The following is an 18,708-nucleotide window of genomic DNA, read 5'->3' as shown; positions in this document are numbered from 1 at the left end:
CATATATCTTATTTAGAAGTGAAGAAACAAAATGGGAATAAATACAATATGTGGCCCACAGGCTGTAGTTTGAGGACCATTGAATTGTGGATGGATATTCCAAGCTCCCAATACCTGCATTTAAATACATTTAGCCATTTTCTATCTATGCATGTACCTGTATATCCCATTTCTAATTATATTGAACTGGAGAAGGAGAATAGCCCACATCCCATAATCAATGATCCTTTAGGTGCCACACTGGCAGAACTGGAAGGGTCCCCCACAAGCAAGGAGGAAGAGCTAAGCCCAGATTTGACAGAGATAGCATCCCCCCTGCTAGAGAAGTTCCAGGCCTTCTATATATTTCTATGCTTCTCCAGGAATGAACGTGGACTATACTACCTTGGGGCCTGATCCACTCTGGGACCTTGCTATGAATTGTATATTCAGGCCCTGTGCCCCATCCCCCAACTTCCCTTACCCCTCATTTTGAACACAAGTTCTGGGGCATTTTCTTTCTTTCTTTTTTTTTCTTTTCTTTTTTTTTTAAATAAATGATATTTAATAAATATAATTTTAATCACTAAGTTCTTCCTCATTACTGAAATATGTACTTTTCTTTATTCTTGGGCGCCTTGAATCATCTGATGTTGAGGGACCTGCCAAACCGGGTTTCCATTTACTTTGCTCTTCTTCAAATTTGGCTTGCTGGAAAGCTATGGCCTGACTGAGGCTGTCAAGAGCAGGATTCTCACCTTCATCTTCACTCTCTTCTACTTCATCAATTTCTTCTTCTGGTTCAGGAATTTTCTTCTTTTTCTTTTTCTCTTTCTTCTTTGGAGGTTCACGTTCTCCAAGCATATTTTTGGGACAGGCATAACTTAAGTGTCCACTTTCCCCACATTCATAACACTTAGATTTATCAAAGTAGTTTCGTCTTCGGATAAACTCAGCTGCTCTTCCATTGTCAATAGCAATGCTTGCTTTTATCACTCTCCCAAATAACTGTTTGTTGTTTACGGCTCTGGTACAGTTTTGTGCGGAGTCTTTATCCAAAAACAAAATAAATGCAACCCCTTTACTCTTCCTGGTATCTTTATCTTTCATTATAGTAACCTTTACCACTTTGCCATATTTGGAAAATATCCGGTATAAGTCATTGTTGGTCAGGGAAAAGGGTAAGTTGGAAACATACACGGTGCTTTGCCAATCTACCACTCATTTCTTCAGGTGAGCAGGCCCGAGGGCTCACTTCCGGAAGCGCATCTTCCCGCAGCCCCGCGCTTCCCTCCCGGGGCCGGGGCCGGGGCCGAGGCAAAAGCTCACCGAAGCGGCGGAAGCGGCCGGCATTTTCTTTCTAAATATTCCAGCTAATTCCCTGGGAAGTTGTGGATCAGCCACATGTCCCTCAGGTCATCAGAGAGAGTCCAGGTTAGCCAAAAGTTGTCTCCCAACATCTCTGCAATGACCTAAATGACCAAGCTCAAGACAAGCACTTGGAAAGATGGTCAGTGTCTAGAACTCAGAGGAGTGCAACCATCCTAGAAACAGGGGCACTCCAACTCTCAAGCGTCTCCTTCCTTTGAATTCTTACAGAGGGACTGGCCTTCCCTGGGCCCTTCTCCCCTGATTCTGATCTCTGAGTTGCATACTCATCATGTCAGTCAATGTAACAAGAGCACAGAGCAGGGAACCAGGCCCTGAAAGACTCTGCTCTGTGGACTCTGTGGACTGGGCCTACTGGGCTAACCAAATGCTCAGGGGTCCTCACTGACTGGACCGAATCCTCAGGGCATGTTTTGAGGCTGTGTGGCAGATGACTAGCTTGGCAGCCAGGTGTCTCTAGGCCTTTATTGAACACAGAGGTTTAATGCTTCATTCAAGTCATCCTCTACCAACCTCAGGTACTGGGGAGCCCTTCTCACAAAGCTGCACAGCTCGTGCTAAGTAGGGTCCCATTAGTCACATTTGATAACATTGCTCATAGACTGGGCAAAGAATGGCAGAGAGATGAAGGCATTTGCTGGAGTGGGACAGAACCATGCAGGTATCTGACCCAGCTTAGGGCTCCAATACCCCATATAGCTTTCCAGGAGAACTGTCTTGAAAGTTCACAGGGCACAGAAAAGGAAGACACCAATAACATGCATGACTAGGTGTCTCTCCAAAGGCAAACTGAAAGAAAACCACCTAAGCACTGACCAAGTCCATAGCTCATTCTCCTCTTGAAGCCATGTTATACATAAAGAGAGTGGCAATTTGGCCTGCTCTTTCTTCTTCCTGCACCCCTTTAGTCTCAGAGCAAGCAACACCAGTCAGGCCTTGCAAGTCAAGCCTCCCTGGCTTGGCTCTCATTTTTTTTTTTTGGGCCACACCCGGCGGTGCTCAGGGGTTACTCCTGGCTATCTGCTCAGAAATAGCTCCTGGCAGGCACGGGGGACCATATAGGACACCGGGATTCGAACCAACCACCTTTTGGTCTTGGATCGGCTGCTTGCAAGGCAAACGCCGCTGTGCTATCTCTCCGGGCCCTGGCTTGGCTCTCATACTGACAAAGAACCACAGCCTGCCCTGGTCTCTAAGGGCTTGGAGCCTCTTGAGAAACTCTGAGAAACCCTTGATGGCGCAGGTGGGCTGGGAGGTCAGGGCCTTACTCTGGGCAGCTGCTGACCTCAAAGGAAGCATCTTCCATGGTGTTGATGGGGCCCCTCACTAAGATAGGGATTTGGGGTGACTGAACCTAAATGGTCTTTACACATTTTTCTTCCCTGTTTTCATTTAACTTTATTTAAATGTCATGATTTACAAGTTGTTCCTGCAATTGATTCAGTGAATGAATTCAGGCATTCTACATCCCAACTCCGTTCCCTCCACCAATGGCCCTATCTTCTTCCCTCCTCCCATGCCCCAAGGCTGCCCTCTCTGTGGGTACAAAATAGTTTATATTATATTGGTTGTGACATCACATGCTAAAACAAAAATGTATAATGCTCTTTGTAGTGGACGTTGTCCCTGAGATGGAGGGGCTGGTACATGCATGCTGCTTTCTTTTTTTTTTTTTGTTTTTGGGTCAGTGGTGCTCAGGGGTTATTCCTGGCTATTTGTTCAGAAATCACTCCTGGCAGGCTGGGGAAACCATATGGGAAGCCAGGAATTGAACCAGGGTCTATCCAGGGTTGATCACATGCAAGGCAAACACCTTATTGCTGTGCTATTGCTCCGGCCCCTGCATGCTGCTTTCTGAGGTCACACACTGGTTCAATGAGCTCACACATGTAAGTTAGCTGTGGTATCAAGACACTTGGTTCCACTGCTCATTATTGGAGCCGCACAAATTGGTATTTCCTCCACCCCCTCACACACTCCCACAGGCCTGCCACTTCAGCAGGCACAAAATGTACTTGCTATTGCTAGTTAGGGCAAGGAATGATCAGAAAAGAGATTTACAAATGGCAATCTAGGAGCATTGTCCTATCTCACAACGGTATTCCGAAAGCTATTGTCTGAGACTGACTGAGCTTGTGGGTGGCAATTGAGCCTGGTGTTAATGTTTTCGCTCAATGAGTTTGGTAGTCTTTTGTGCTACTTTCCCCATCAAATTTGCTGGGATCCTACTCACCCGAGAGTTCTGTAAAATTGGGAGGTGTTGCACAGCCTCACAGTGTTGCACTGTTTTCCTGGGGCTGCAACATTGGCTGGCTTGGTGGCTTGAGTAGGTTCAGCTGTGGAGCTGGGCCTGGCTGGGTTTGAAGCAATGGATTCAGCATGCTCCTTCATTTCCTTTCCCAAAGAGCTACTATTCCCCCAATTGAAACATAATTCAAGATATTGGTTTTTTTTTTTTTTTCTTTTTCGGTCACACCCGGCAGTGCGCAGGGGTTACTCCTGGCTCTATGCTCAGAAATCGCCCCTGGCAGGCACAGGAGACCATATGGGATGCCAGGATTCGAACCACCATCCTTCTGCATGAAAGACAAATGCCTTACCTCCATGCTATCTCTCCGGCAAGATATTGTTTCTTATGTAGAAAAAAATATGGAATTTACACCCCTGCTTTCCATCCTAACTTGCTTCTTGCCTATGGGGATATAAATGACACCAGCATCATTTGTAGATGGTCCTTTTGTTGTGCAATGACCTGGGGACCCTTGGAAATCATTTGCTTTTGTGTTGGGGCCTCAGTCTAATTTTTGGTTCTGCTTGGTTTGGTTTGGGGTCAGCCACACTTAGTTGTGTGCAGGGCTAAGCCTTGACTCTGCACTCTGGGATCAATCCTGGTGAGACTTGGGGGACCTTTTGGGACTCTGGGGATTGAAACTGGCTCAGCCAATTGCAAAGCCTTAGTCTTAAATGCTACTTCATTTTGTTGTTCACTTAGTGTTTAATTCATGCTAATACAGTTTCTTCTTTTTATTATTGGTAATACTCTACTGTTTTTATTATGAAAGTATTTGATAGGTCCCTCCTTCCCCACTTTCAAGTTTTTGTCTGGCTGCCCCCGTGGTGTTCAGGGATTATTTCTGCTACTGCAGAGGACCAAGTTGGGTCAGCAACCTGCAAATCAAGTGCCTTAACTCCTCAACTATCTCTCTGGCCACTACTAATCAGGATGTGGATAGTTTCCAAGATGTTTCAGTCTTCATTCTTTCCTCCTTGAGTGTGGTATTCACTGGGGCATTTCCCAAGTATCCTATAGGGTGTTACAAAGTCTTTTTTTTTTCTTTTTTTGGTTTTTGGTTTTTGGGTCACACCTGGCAGCTCTCAGAGGTTACTCCTGGCTATATGCTCAGAAATCACTCCTGGCTGACTCTGGGGACCATATGGGATGCTGGGTTTTGAACCACGTCTACCTTCATGCTATCTCTTCAGCCCTGCAAAGTCTTTTTTTTTTTTTTTTTTTTTTTTTTTGGTTTTTGGGCCACACCCTGTGACGCTCAGGGGTTACTCCTGGCTATGCGCTCAGAAGTTGCTCCTGGCTTCTTGGGGGACCATATGGGACGCCGGGGGATCGAACCTCGGTCCGTCCTAGGCTAGCGCAGGCAAGGCAGGCACCTTACCTCCAGCGCCACCGCCCGGCCCGAGCCCTGCAAAGTCTTTTTACCGTTTGTTCCTTGGTTGTGTTGGAGCTGAAGCCCAGGTCCTTTTACTTGGATAATGTGTTCTTCCTCTGATCTGCCTCCCCAACCTTACGTTGGATATCCCTTTTGTTTCCTTTATTTGGTTTAACTTTTGGAATTTTCCTACCATGAAAAGGTATTATTGAATTGTTCCCTCTGACTTTTCTGCAACAATTGAGGTGGGTTTTCTCCCTTTATTTGACACATGCAGTGTGTTGTATTGATCTATGGTTTCATCATCCATATATTAGTGGGCAGATTTTGATTGGGTTATATTGAATTTGCTTTCAATGTCGCTAAACCAGTGGACATTTTCTAAGGCCTCTGGTCCCCTATTGAGGGTGTTTGTTTTTATAGTCCTGAAAATTGTTGGCTCTAGTTTTCTTTCCATGTGATGTGTTGATCAGCCTTGGATAGCAGGGTAATGCTGAACTGAGCATTGTTTCCTCTTTGAACATAATTGTCCTCTCTGGCTCTTCCAGGCCTGTGCAGGCTCTAGCTCCAGGAATGTGCCCTAGATGCTGAGAAGTGGGCAGGAAGCCAGCTGGATGCTCAAGTTTTTTTTTTTTAGCACTGATCTGTTTTGAGTAGACCTTTCTGGGAATGTTAGAAACCACATAACTAGCTTGAAAGATTTCTTTTGGCTAGAATCATACTAAAGAGGTGCCTGCCAGCAGATATTGCAAGGAGTTTGCTTTGCATGTGGTCGATCTGGACAGACCCAAGTTTGATCCCCAGCATCTCATATGGTCTCCTGAGCATGCCAGGTGTAATTCCTGGGTGCAGAGCCAGGAGTAACCTCTGAGATCTACTGAGTGTGGCCCAAAACCAAAATAAATACATAGATAAATAAACAAATAAAGAGTTGTTTTGTTTTGCTTTGTATATGGCTGACACAGCTCATAAGCTGTTGAGTGCACTAATGATTAGCATGCCCCATTTCAAAAGACAAGAGTTAAAGGAAGCACTCAACATCTCTGGCAGTGCTCCAGATTTCCTCCTGCTTTGCACTTAGCTTGGGGGAATACTAAGGCATGCCAGGAATCTAACCAGGGTCAGTTGCATTTAAGACAAGTATCCTATCTGCTCTACTAACTCTTTGGCCTTGCAATAAACATCCTCAAGAAGAGAGAAAGCGATACCCAAGTCTAGGGGCCATAGTGGCTGTACTCTGTGCTGCACACACTCTTCTGCCCTACTGAGGCTGTGGGTCCTTCTGAAAGGATTATCCAAGAGGACTGTGTTGAATGCTTTATTCTTTGGTCTAGTAAGAGTCCTCCTCTCTGGGGCCGGGCGGTGGCGCTGGAGGTAAGGTTCCTGCCTTGCCTGCGCTAGCCTAGGACGGACCGCGGTTCGATCCCCCGGCGTCCCATATGGTCCCCCAAGAAGCCAGGAGCAACTTCTGAGCGCATAGCCAGGAGTAACCCCTGAGCGTCACAGGGTGTGACCCAAAAACCAAAAAAAAAAAAAAAAAAAAAAAAAAGAGTCCTCCTCTCTCAACATTTATATTTAAAAAACTCAAGAAATAGTACAGACCCTTGGGGGGCCTTTAAAATGTTTTTTTTGGCATTTCCCTCTATTTTCTTTTTTCTTTTTAATCTTTATTTAAGTACCATGATTACAAACATGTTTGTAGTTGGGTTTCAGTTATAAAAAGAACAACCTGTCTTCACCAGTGCAATATTCTAATCATCTAGCCCTCCATCTCCCTCCTCTCTCACCCCCTGCCTGAATTAGAGACAGGCATTCTACTTCTCTCACTCATTACCATTGTCATGATAGCTGTCAGTGTAGTTGCTTCTCTAATTGCACTCACTACTCTTTGTGGAAAGCTTCATGTCATGAGCCAGTTCTTCCAGCCCTTGTGTCTATTGTCTCTAGGTATTATTACAATGATGCCTTTTATGGTTCTTAAATCCCACAGATGAGTGAGACTATTCTGTGTCTATCTCTCTCCCTCTGACTTATTTCACTCAGCATAATAGTTTCCGTGTCCATCCATGTATAGGAAAATTCCATGACCTTGGGAGGCCTTGAGGCGAGACCCAAGTGAACTAAGAGGCATATATCCACTCCTAGGAGCCATCAGGCACAAGGTTCTGTTGCCTGCTCCAGGCCAGCCTTCGTCTAGTACTAGGAGGGACTTGGACACAGACTTGGCAGGCTGTGGCTCACAAATATGAACATAGGCTCTTAATGGTCAGATGTTTACTTTAGGGAATGGGCTAAGCGAGAATCCTGCCTCAAGCCACAGGAGCAGTTGCAGACTAGAGTTCCAGATCTAAATCCTATCTGTGAAATCAGAAAGACCACACTACATAGGCTCCTCTCAGCCTCAGTTGGCTGACCTGATTGGGCACCTTGTTTGAGAACTTAGCCTCCTATCACCTACCAGTGGCCAGCTGGTGAGCATTTTCTCAGGGACTTGATGTTAAGGTCTTCCCCTACTGCCAGTAGTCTGCGGTGGGTCTCTGCATTCATCCAGTACTCCATGAGGGAGCCTCCTTCCTGGGGACCTTGGATGAGAGCCTGGTCTCATTGGACTCAATGCTTTTTCCATTCCCAGCACTATACCCATCACCCTTTTCATTGTCTTCTCCAGGAATAAAATAAGTAAAGCCTGGGGAGAAAATTCAGTGTGAGTGGACACTCCTCACTTTTGAGATTAGGTTTATGAATTTTCATAAACCTAATCTCTGTTGCAAAAGTGCGAGTTTTCAAACACACACGTGCACTCACACAGACACAACTCAGATGCAAGTACATACATACATACATGTAAATGATGCTGGTGAGATCAGAGCAGTCACTGGTGAGGTTGAATCCCAGGCACTCACAAAGAAGCCCTCACCAGCCACTTCAGGAGAGTAACTATTGTAGGTGGGAAATGGATATTTATATTAGGGGAGAGTAAGATGTGGACTCTGTCAGCCAATCAGATAGGATGTAAGAGAGGATTAAAACAGAGTGTGAGCTTCTGTGTTTGGGGAAGACAGGGTAAGAAAACTAGGAAAAGCAGAGTATGTAATCTGGGTGTTAAAGTAGGGTGTGTGCTTAAGGTGCTTAGCTACATGTGATTAAGGTGATTAGCTACACATACACACACCACACATGCACACAGATACGTTGAGAGATGATCATTTGTTTGGAACAGGAAGAGAAGCATCCCCTCAACACTTCATTGCAAACCATTGGAGGACAGGATTTTGATTTCTGAGATAACGATGGAGTTCATTTCTCTCTCCCCTGCTGTTGGTGTGATTGATTTGGAGGACATGCTTGCAACCTTCTAGGGCACATCAGGGACCCTGGCATTATTTGGAATCCTACATGCAGCCACTACAATGGAATCACATCCTCAGGCCCACTGATGTTTGTGTATTTATAGATCAAATAAGCCTCATTCCTATAAAATGTAGGATAACATGATAAGATTAAAAAATAAAAAGAAGGGGCCAGAGAGATAGCATGGAAGTAAGGCTTTTGCCTTGCATGCAGAATCCCGGCATCCCATATGGTCTCCTGAGTCTGCGGGGGGTGGGGTGGGGGGGGGAGGGGCGATTTCTGAGTGTAGAGCCAGGAGTAGTCCCTGAGTGCTGCCAGACGTGACCCAAACACCAAAAACCAATAAAATAAAATTAAATAAATGATCTTCAACCTACTGTTGATCCTTCAGATCTGGTCTGTAGCTTCTGGTGCCTCCAGGTTCTGAGGGATCTGAGCTAAAAGCTTTAGACATCTCATTAAATACTGAATCTCTGCTGATTTGTGTTCTGTTTTGAAGGTAGGTATGTGGGAATAAGTGGGTAGGTGAGGAATCACTACTGATGAGGAGTAGGGTGCATATTCCTCAGACTTTTCTAGTAGGGCATAACATAGCTAGCTGGATGGGGCTCCTATTTAATCTTATGTTGGCCTTACTCTGAGCACCCAGAACTTAGCCTGCAGAGAGTGAGAGACATTAGAGACAGATTCAGAGGGCTCCATTCTCAGGACCTCGTTATCTCCATGTCAAAGCCTCCATGCTCTCCTGCACACACATGCTGGAAGAAGCAATGAAGAATGAGTCCCAGGCCCTGGGCATGTCTCCATTGGGTAGAGCATGTGCTTTGTCCTGATTGTGAGTCCCTGTGGCCACACAAGAACCCCCCCAAACCCAGGGGCTTGCCAGTGCTCACCTAGGACAGACTGCAGTTTGATCCCCTCGCATCCCAGATGGTCCCCCAAGCCAGGAGCGAGCGACTTCTGAGTACATAGCCAGGAGTAACCCCTGAGCATCACCAGGTGTGGCCCAAAAACCAAAAAAAAAAAAAAAAAAAAAAGAACCCCCGAGCCCAACTAGCTCCCTCTTCCACAGGTGCCCAGACACACTAAAGGGCCCAGGTCAAATACAATGGGCACATTCCTCCCTGGTCACTGTCACTTGGACAGCCCACTTTGTTTCCCTGCATCCTTAAGAGTAATAGTCATGGGGCCAGAGAGATAGCATGGAGGCAAGGGATTTGCCTTGCATGCAGAGGGACAGTGGTTCAAATTCCGGCATCCCATATGGCCCCTCGAGCCTGCCAGGAGCGATTTCTGAGCATAGAACCAGGAGTAACCCCTGAGCACCGTCGGGTATGACCCCCACCCCCAAAAAAGAGTAATAGTCACAAAGGAGGTAAGTGAAAACTTGTCCATACAAGTTTATTTCATCTGAAAGCATTTCATACTGGAAAGGGCCAAGTGGACCTTTCCTCTTCACCAATCAAAATGGTGACCTACAGAACATTAAATTCAAATACTTAAAAAATATTGAGCATCAATAGAGGAAGCATGTACAAGCCAGAGAGATAATCTAGTCCAGCAATAAGGCATGTGCCATGAACCCTGTCAGGTGAGGCCAGTCTCTGCAATGGCAGATGATGGGCCAAGCTCCTATAGGAGTGATTCTCTCCCTAGAGGAAGGAATAAGTCCTGTGCCAGTTGTTGTTCTCAAAACACCCCAACCACACAAACCCATGTGATACTTAACATTTACAACTTTCATCTCTTTATCATTTTATCTTTCCAAAGAGTTTCACAGATTGTAAGATGGAAACCATTTTATATAAAAAATTCATACAAATCTCCAAACTTTACAAATGAATGTGCCTAGTAGGAGCAGATGGATGGCGAGCAAGGCAGAGTGCAATGCTTCGCCAAGAAAAGTCTCTCAATTCACAGTCCACAGAAGCACTTGGTGTGCCTGGTAAATAAGAGATTCAAAAGAAATCTAATAATCAAATAATCAAAATTATTGCACAGTGCTAAGTGCTAAGATTAGCTGGAAGCCCCAGCTGTTGCATTTGGAGTTCATGTACTTTTTCTGTGGACTCTTGCATGCTGCTTTAAGTGATCAGATCTGGAAAAATCCTTGTGACACTTAGGACAGCTGAAAGGACGTTCTCCGGTGTGCTTTTTCTTGTGTCTCCTGAGCTCGTCAGAACGAGGGAATGACCACATGCACCCCTCCACATCACAAACGTAGGGCTTATCTCCTAGAATAGTGAGAAAAAGAGAGACACTTGTTATTTTTCAGGCCACAGACAAGGACAAACTGTGAATGAGTGTGGGCATGTGGACAGGAAGAGCAGAAAGTGGAGACTAGATGAGGAAGAGAAAAGGCAGGAAATTGGGAGGAGGGCAAAGGAGCCACAGAGAGACTTGCAGAGTCAAAGCAGCAGAGAGCTGATTAGAGAAGGGGATATTTCTGTTGAGCCTAATGGGAGGCCCATGCAATCCTATTTGCCTTAGCAACAAGGTCAAGATCATCTGGAAGAGACAGACTCATCCCTCTATTATACCACACCTACAGTCAACCCTACAGAAGACTACAGCTAGGGTCCCTCTGGCCACAATAAGCCTAGGAGCATGGGACTTTCTTTCTAATATGCCAAGCTTTTCTAGGGCAACAGGGGACCCAGGCTTATAGATAAGAAGGAGCAGTCTGGAATGAGTGACGATTATAGAAGGTATACATGTCAGACACTTACCAGTATGGATGCGCTCATGGATCCGGAGGTGGGAGGCCTTGTAGTACACTTTCACACAGCCCTGGAATGTGCACGCATAGTACTTTCGACCATCAGCATTTTTCTGGTACATTCGCCTCATGGTTATCTTTGGTTTCTGTGGTGCTAGGAGATGTCCTTGGTCAAACTGGGCACTTGAATCCACGAACCCTCCTTGTGGTGATGCTAGTACCTGTGGCACCATTTGGATCACAGAGAGGGTTGGTGTGTCTCTTTGAGTCACAAGCTGGGAGCCAGGGAAGGTCTGTTCAGTGGCAAAGTTCACTGCATAGAGTCCTGCCAGAGAGGTCATCTGGCCTTCATAGGAAGTCTGATGCCCGCTAGAAAAGATCTGGTTCCCATTGAGGGTCTGGTTCCCACTGAAGGAATCCTGACTACCCTGGACAGTTTGGGAACCAGGGAAGGGCATTTTGTTCTCACTTAATGACTGGCCCATACTTAAGGGCATTTGAGTCATATTTATAGTCTGAAGTTCAGGGAAGACCATCTGTCTTCCACTTTGATTCTGGTCCTTATTAAAAGAAGCATGGCTCCAATTTTCTATCTTGTCACCAGTAAATGGCATCTGATTCATCCAGCAGTTTTGGGAACTAGGGTTGGCCAGCCAGTTCCCATTTAAAGACTGGTTACAATGGAAGGGTATTGCTGTTCCATTTATTTTCTGGAAACCAGTAGAGGATATTTCTTGTTGACTTTGCACAAGATTGGATGTTGTCTGGCTCCCACTTGTGGTCGGATCACTCACAGACATCCCTGGAGTCACAGGTAGTGTCTGGACCCCAGTGACACACTTCAGCATGTCAGTATCCTGTGTCATCTGGAAAGTGGCTGTTGGATTGCTCTGAGCAAATCTGTTCATGTGCTCGTGCCAGGAAGGTATCTCCATTAGTTCCTCAAAGAGACATTCTAGGTCCTTGTCCTTCTCCTCAGTTGGGTCCTCAGGGATGACTGGACCCTGGAGAGTCAGAGATGCACAGAGACCAGGTCCCTGATTGGGTGGTTGCAGAACGCTGACCTGGCTCTGAGTTAGCTCATTTTGGCTGGCCTGAGCTTGGGGAATCAGAGAAGCATAGTCCTGGTTCTGAGGCACAGCTAGATCCTGTAGCTGTGTGGTATGGAGAACCATCTCACTATTCTCATAAAAGTTGTTTGAGTTCATCTCGTGGCTGTTGTATTCCATGGTAGAATCCTGAAAGAAAAAAAAAATTAATGCAGAGTTCATGCTCAGCTCCAATTCAATTTCTCACAATCTTCTCCTCCACTCCTACTGATGGTCCCCTAGGCTAGCCACCCCATCTCTTTTGCCTGACACTCCCCAGTTCTCTTTTCACCACCCTCCTGAAATTTGCACTGATACCATCCAGTGTTTCAGTGCCCTCCAAGTCAGTAACAGTTCTGAAATAAAATTCTCCCTATGCTGTTGAGGTCTAGCAATGTATAAAGTAGTGTAAACCCTAGCTTCTAAAACTGTGGGTGGAGATAAATAAAAGTTACATAACAGTGACAGAAGAGTGATATCTTACTGGGTAGGGCATTTGCCTGACATATGGCTGACCCAGGTTTAATCCCCAGCATTCCATATGGTTCCTAGAACCTGCCAGGAGTAATTTCTGAGCACAGAGCCAGGGGTAACCCCTGAGAACTGCTGGATGTGGTCCAAAACCAAAAAACAAAGAAAAGTCACATAACATTTAGAATATTAATTTCAGGATGGACCAATCAACAGTCAGTTTTTGCTTGGTATACAGGGTATTTACAGTGTTTACAGGGTGCTTTGCATGTGGTTAACTTGGTTTGATCCCCGTTATCCCATATGGTCTCTGAGTACTACCAGGAGTAATTTTTCTTTTTTTTCTTTTTTTTTTTTTTTTGGTCACACCCGGCGGTACTCAGGGGTTACTCCTGGCTGTCTGCTCAGAAATAGCTCCTGGCAGGCATGGGGGACCATGTGGGACACCGGGATTCGAACCAATCACCTTTGGTCCTGGATCGGCTACTTGCAAGGCAAACGCCGCTGTGCTATCTCTCCAGGCCCAGTAATTTTTCATTGCAAAGTTTGGTGTAACCCCTGATCATCATCAGGTGTGGCCAAACTAGAATATTAATTTCAAAACAAATTCATATTTATTATGACTAAATGTTTGGGCTTTTATACCTGCTTGATAAACTGGTATACATAAAAATTTCTTGAGCAGCAATCTACTGTTAGTACAGTAGGTAAGGTGCTCATCACTTTGAGTTCAATTACCTGCACCAAATATGGTCCTCAGCTTCTACCAGGATTTATCTCTGTGCAGAGAGCCCAAAAGTAAGTCCTGAGTGTAACCTGCAAATGAAAAAAATGAGAAAAAATTTCTCATGAGAAATGTGGGAGAAGTGTAGAAGTCCTAATCTAGACCAGTATTTCTCAACCCAAAATGCCTAAGATATTCCAAGGGGACCCCAACAGGAGCCTTAGTCTATCCTCAGCTAAGACTAGGAGGGCCATCAAAGGACAGAGAGTTGAGGTGGCCATAACCAAAGAAAGCTGAGACACTGCTGGAGATGGTGTGTGAATGTCCTACAAGTCCTACAAAGAACTACTCCAAAGTCTTTTTCAGAACCACCTTAGTAACCCAGATACATACAGTGGATTTGAATAAATCAATGTAGTTTATTTGTGTTGTTTTGGGTTTGGAATCCACACTCAGAAATGTTTAGGGTTTATTCCTATCTTTTTTTTTTTTTTTTAAATATGGAACGCTTCACGAATTTGCGTGTCATCCTTGCGCAGGGGCCATGCTAATCTTCTCTGTATCGTTCCAATTTTAGTATATGTGCTGCCGAAGCGAGCACTATTCCTATCTTTGTACTCAGAGTCACTTTCCATATGGAAAGACATCAAATCTGGCCTGGCCACATGCAATGCAAGTTCCCTATACATTGTATTATCACTCCAGTCCCAAACAATGCAATTTTTATGTAGTCTCTCATTTCTATTTTACTGAGGCCCTGCAAGCCAAAATGAATCCCAGTGAATGAAAGAAGCATTGAGCCGGAGAGATAGCACAGAGGTAGGGCTTTTGCCTTGCATGTGGCTGATGGGGAGAGACTCTGGTTCAATTCCCGGCATCCCATATGGTCCCTAGAGCAGCCAAGAATGATTTCTGAGCACAGAGCCAGGAGTAACCTGTGCCTCCAGGTGTGGGAAAAAAAGAAAGGAAGAAAAAGAAAGAAAGAAAGAAAGAAAGAAAGAAAGAAAGAAAGAAAGAAAGAAAGAAAGAAAGAGAAAGAAAGAAAGAAAGAAAGAAAGAGAAAGAAAGAAAGAAAGAAAGAAAGAGAAAGAAAGAAAGAAAGAAAGAAAGAAAGAAAGAAAGAAAGAAAGAAAGAAAGAAAGAAAGAAAGAAAGAAAAAGAGAAAGAAACAAAGGAGAAAAGAAAGGAAAGAAAAAGAAACAAAGGAAAGGAAAGAAAGAAAAGAAAGAGAAAGGAAGGAAGGAAGGAAGGAAGGAAGAAAGAAAGAAAGAAAGAAAGAAAGAAAGAAAGAAAGAAAGAAAGAAAGAAAGAAAGAAAGAAAGAAAGAAAGAAAGAAAGAAAGAGGAAGGAAGGAAGGAAGGAAGAAGGAAGGAAGAGAGGGAGGGAAGGAAGGGAGAGAAGAAGGGAAGGAAGGGAGGGTGGGTGGGAAAGAAAGAGAAAGAAACATGGAATCTATTATGCTGAATGAAGTAAGTCAGAGGGAGAGAGAAAGATGCAGAATGGTTTCACTCATCTATGGGTTTTAAGAAAAATGAAAGACATTTTTAACAGTATCTCAGAGACAAGAGAGATGAGGGCTGGTAGGTGCAGCTCATGACATGAAGCTCAGCACATAAAGTGATGAGTGCAGTTGGAGAGATGACTACACTGAAAACTATCATAACAATGTGAATGAATGAGGGAAGTAGAAAGCCTGTCTCAAGTACAGGTGTGGTGGTGTGGGGAGGAGGGAGATCTGGGAAATTGGTGGTGGGAATGTTGCATTGGTGAAGGGGGGTGTTCTTTACATGACTGTAATCATACAACTATAATCATATTTGTAATCATGGTGTTTAAATAAAGATAATTATAAAAAAGAAAAAAGATAAAGAAGAAAAAGAAGAAAACAGAAAGAAAGAAAGAAAAAAGAAAAAGACAGAAAGAGAGAAAGAAGAAAGAAAGAAAGAAAGAAAGAAAGAAAGAAAGAAGAAAGGAAGAAGAAAGAAAGAAAGAAAGAAAGAAAGAAAGAAAGAAAGAAAGAAAGAAAGAAAGAAAGAAAGAAAGAAAGAAAGAAGAAAGGAAGAAAGAAAGAAGAGAAAAGGAGAAGCAGGTCCAGAAAGGTAAAGTGTATACACAGGCAAATGCTCCACCAGTGAGGTGGAAGACTTAATTAGATATTGACCAATCTGATTCTGGGTACCTAAACAATAAAGAAGATATTTTCTATAGACTCTGTTGGGTTTTCTCTAGAGATGCATCCTGGAAAACAAATCCTCTAGGAACACTTTCCAGAAGCTCCCTAGAACCTGGAGAGCAAGCGGCCCAGGTCACTTCGGGTCAAAGCAGCCATTAAATCTAATGTGTGCTGGAGGTTCTCAATACCCTCAATAGGAAGCCTGATACAAGGGCTAGTCCCCAAGCCTTGACACACTAAGCTTTTTCCTATATACACATATACCCATGATAAAGACTAATTTATAAGTCAATCACAGCAAGATGTTAGCAATAATTAATATAGCTGCGCTAATTATTGTACTAACATTTCACACAGTAAGTACAACCACAGATACAACTCTGTGTTGTTGACTTAGATATGCCATAGAAAATTACAAAAATAACTGATTTTTTGGGCCTGGAGAGATAGCACAGCGGCGTTTGCCTTGCAAGCAGCCAATCCAGGACCTAAGGTGGTTGGTTTGAATCCAGGTGTCCCATATGGTCCCCCGTGCCTGCCAGGAGCTATTTCTGAGCAGACAGCCAGGAGTAACCCCTGAGCACCACCGGGTGTGGCCCAAAAACAAAAACAAAAAACAAAACAAAACAAAACACCCCCCCCAAAACCTGATTTTTTTGTTATTGTTTTGTTGTTTCTTTTGTTGTTTTGGGGCTACACCCGATGATGTTCAGGAGTTACTCCTGACTATGCGCTCAGCAATCACTCCTGGATCGGATGGGATGCTGGGGATTGAACTCATGTTGGACCTCCTCATTCAGCAGCATGCAAGGCAAGCACCCCCTACAGCTGTGCTATCACTCCGGCCCCCAAAATAACTGTTTTTGGAGAGGATTTGGAAAATTACTCTGTGGTAAAATACTTACCTTAAGACTCTGAGTTAGATCACATATGCCAGGAGCAGGGAAAGCTCAGAGGGCTGTAACGCACACCAGAGTTTTGGTTCAATCCCAGAACAGAGATGACCTGAGGAAGCAGAGAAACACAATTCAGTTCTTTTCCTCCATCCTCTGCTCTCTACCCCACACCCCACATCAACAGACCAGGTAGCAGTAGCCTCCTAAGCACTGCTGGTTCTGGCCCTTCCCAGTCCCATATCCTTAAAAATGTTTTTTTCACAGAAAAAAAAAATTCGGGGGGGGGGGACACATTCGGCAGTGCTCCGGGGTTACTTCTGGTTCTGCACTCAAAAATCGCCCCTGGCAGGCTTGGGGGGACCATATGGAATGCTGGGAATTGAACCAGGGTCTATCCTGGGTTGGCCACATGCAAGGCAAAGGCCCTACCGCTGTGCTGTTGCTCCAGCCCACAGAAAAATGTATTAAGTCAAGTTCATTTGCTGAAGCAAAATATACTCATCCTTAGCAGTACAGAACTGATTGCCTTTTTAGATTTAACTCGGTGGGACTGGGGACTACCTGAGCAGTCTGGCAATGATCAGGACCAACCACCAGTGCCACACTGTGAGGGCATTAAAATTGGGGATCTGGGCCCGGAGAGATAGCACAGCGATCCAGGACCAAAGGTGGTTGGTTTGAATCCCAGTGTCCCATATGGTCCCCCATGCCTGCCAGGAGCTATTTCTGAGCAGACAGCCAGGAGTAACCCCTGAGCACCGCCGGGTGTGGCCCCAAAACAAACAAAAAATAAAATAAAAATAAATAAAAAAATAAATAGGGGCTGGAGAGATAGCATGGAGGTAAGGCGTTTGCCTTTCATGCAAGAGGTCATCGGTTCGAATCCCAGCGTCCCATATGGTCCCCCGTGCCTGCCAGGAGCAATTTCTGAGCATGGAGCCAGAAGTAACCCCTGAGCACTGCCGGGTGTGACCCAAAAACCACAAAAAAAAAAAAAAAATAAAAAAAAAATAAATAAATAAAATTGGGGATCTGGGCATGTATTACATATTCAGTCCCTGTGACCTGTCCTCTAACTTCCCTTCTCATTTTCCATTGACCCACACAGCCCTCATGCCTCTCAGTCCCAAGCTCTCCGTCATCTCATTTCTACCTATTCTGGCTAGTCACTGAGGGCTAACAGTATTCTGGAGAATTGGGCATCAGGTACACAAAGCTCAGGTCTTTAGATACTCCAGGGTCAAACCAGGACTAGCCAGAGAGACTGCAGAGCCCAGAACCTGCCCCACCTCCACCTTCACCCCATATATATTCTCTGCAGGACAGAACCCAACCTAACTGCCCAAGAGAAAAGTGGATACGCATCCACCAAGTGGATACATAGTTCATAGTACCCAGAGGAAAGGGACCATCCTGCCCGCCTCAGATCCCTACTTTGTTCTTGTTTTTGTTTTTGACCACACCCGGGGGACCATACGGAATGATAGGGATTGAAACCAAGTTGGCAGCATGTAAGGCAAACACCCTTCCCGCTGTGCTATCCCTCTGGCCCAACCACTTTCGATCATTTCGAACTTCCCACTCAAGACCTCGCTTTGCCCTCTGAGCTCAGAGGCTCAAACTCACCTTGTCGGTCAATGCAGCAAGAGCACCGAGCAGTGCGAGCAGTGCGCTTTGCTGTGAAGGAAGAAGTGGTACCGAAGTGGTTCTGGTCTGGCCTTTTATAGCTCTGGTGGTGCTGAATATTTACGGGGTTCTGGTTACATGCCCCGGTTGACCACTCCCCTTTGGGTGTGGCTTGGGTCCCATCAGCCATTGGAGTGGGTCCACTCGATTCAGCCTTGTGTGAAGTAGATCCAATTTCAGGGTGGGTAAACTGAGGACTGAAGAGATTTAGAAATTTTAGGTAGGCACGCACCCACCTGTGTTCAATTATCTGCATCCCTAGCATTCCGGGGAGTTATTCATGCGTGCAGAGTGCACACTACGTCCTGAGCATTGCTAGATGTGACCCCAAAACAAACAAACAATAAAAGAGGTGAAGGAATTTGCTGAAGGTCACTGCCAAGAGTCCCATGTAGACTTGGTCCGTTCTAAACTTGGACCCATTTTGCACTCAAGGATCAGGGCAATTTTGCTTGTTATTTCTCCTTTCTTTACCACTCAAATATCAGAATAGTGCCATCTTAGCGGAGGGCACATATCAGTAACTTTGACCTTGACCCTGCTCTAGGTTAATTGGTAGGCCCCAAA

General features: G+C 44.9%; 1 protein-coding gene and 1 non-coding gene across 2 annotated transcripts; both read right to left on the bottom strand.

Moving 5' to 3' along the window:
* Positions 1-525: 525 nt before the first annotated feature.
* On the bottom strand, positions 526-18,271 carry LOC126011693 (zinc finger CCHC-type and RNA-binding motif-containing protein 1-like). Its single transcript, XM_049775501.1, has 5 exons — positions 18,206-18,271; positions 18,082-18,132; positions 11,898-12,107; positions 11,114-11,324; positions 526-1,193 (listed from the first exon to the last, which is right to left on the bottom strand). The coding sequence occupies exons 1-5, from the start codon at positions 18,269-18,271 to the stop codon at positions 559-561; spliced, it is 1,173 nt and encodes a 390-aa protein (XP_049631458.1). The 3' UTR covers positions 526-558.
* On the bottom strand, positions 13,881-13,987 carry LOC126012880 (U6 spliceosomal RNA). Its single transcript, XR_007497228.1, has one exon. It is a non-coding gene; the product is annotated as a U6 spliceosomal RNA (small nuclear RNA).
* Positions 18,272-18,708: the final 437 nt, after the last annotated feature.

Source organism: Suncus etruscus, chromosome 6 (genome assembly GCF_024139225.1).
Source record: "Suncus etruscus isolate mSunEtr1 chromosome 6, mSunEtr1.pri.cur, whole genome shotgun sequence".
NCBI classification, from domain to species: domain Eukaryota; kingdom Metazoa; phylum Chordata; class Mammalia; order Eulipotyphla; family Soricidae; genus Suncus; species Suncus etruscus.
Note: the sequence above shows the minus strand (reverse complement) of the source record. Positions and strands in the feature narration are given on the sequence as shown.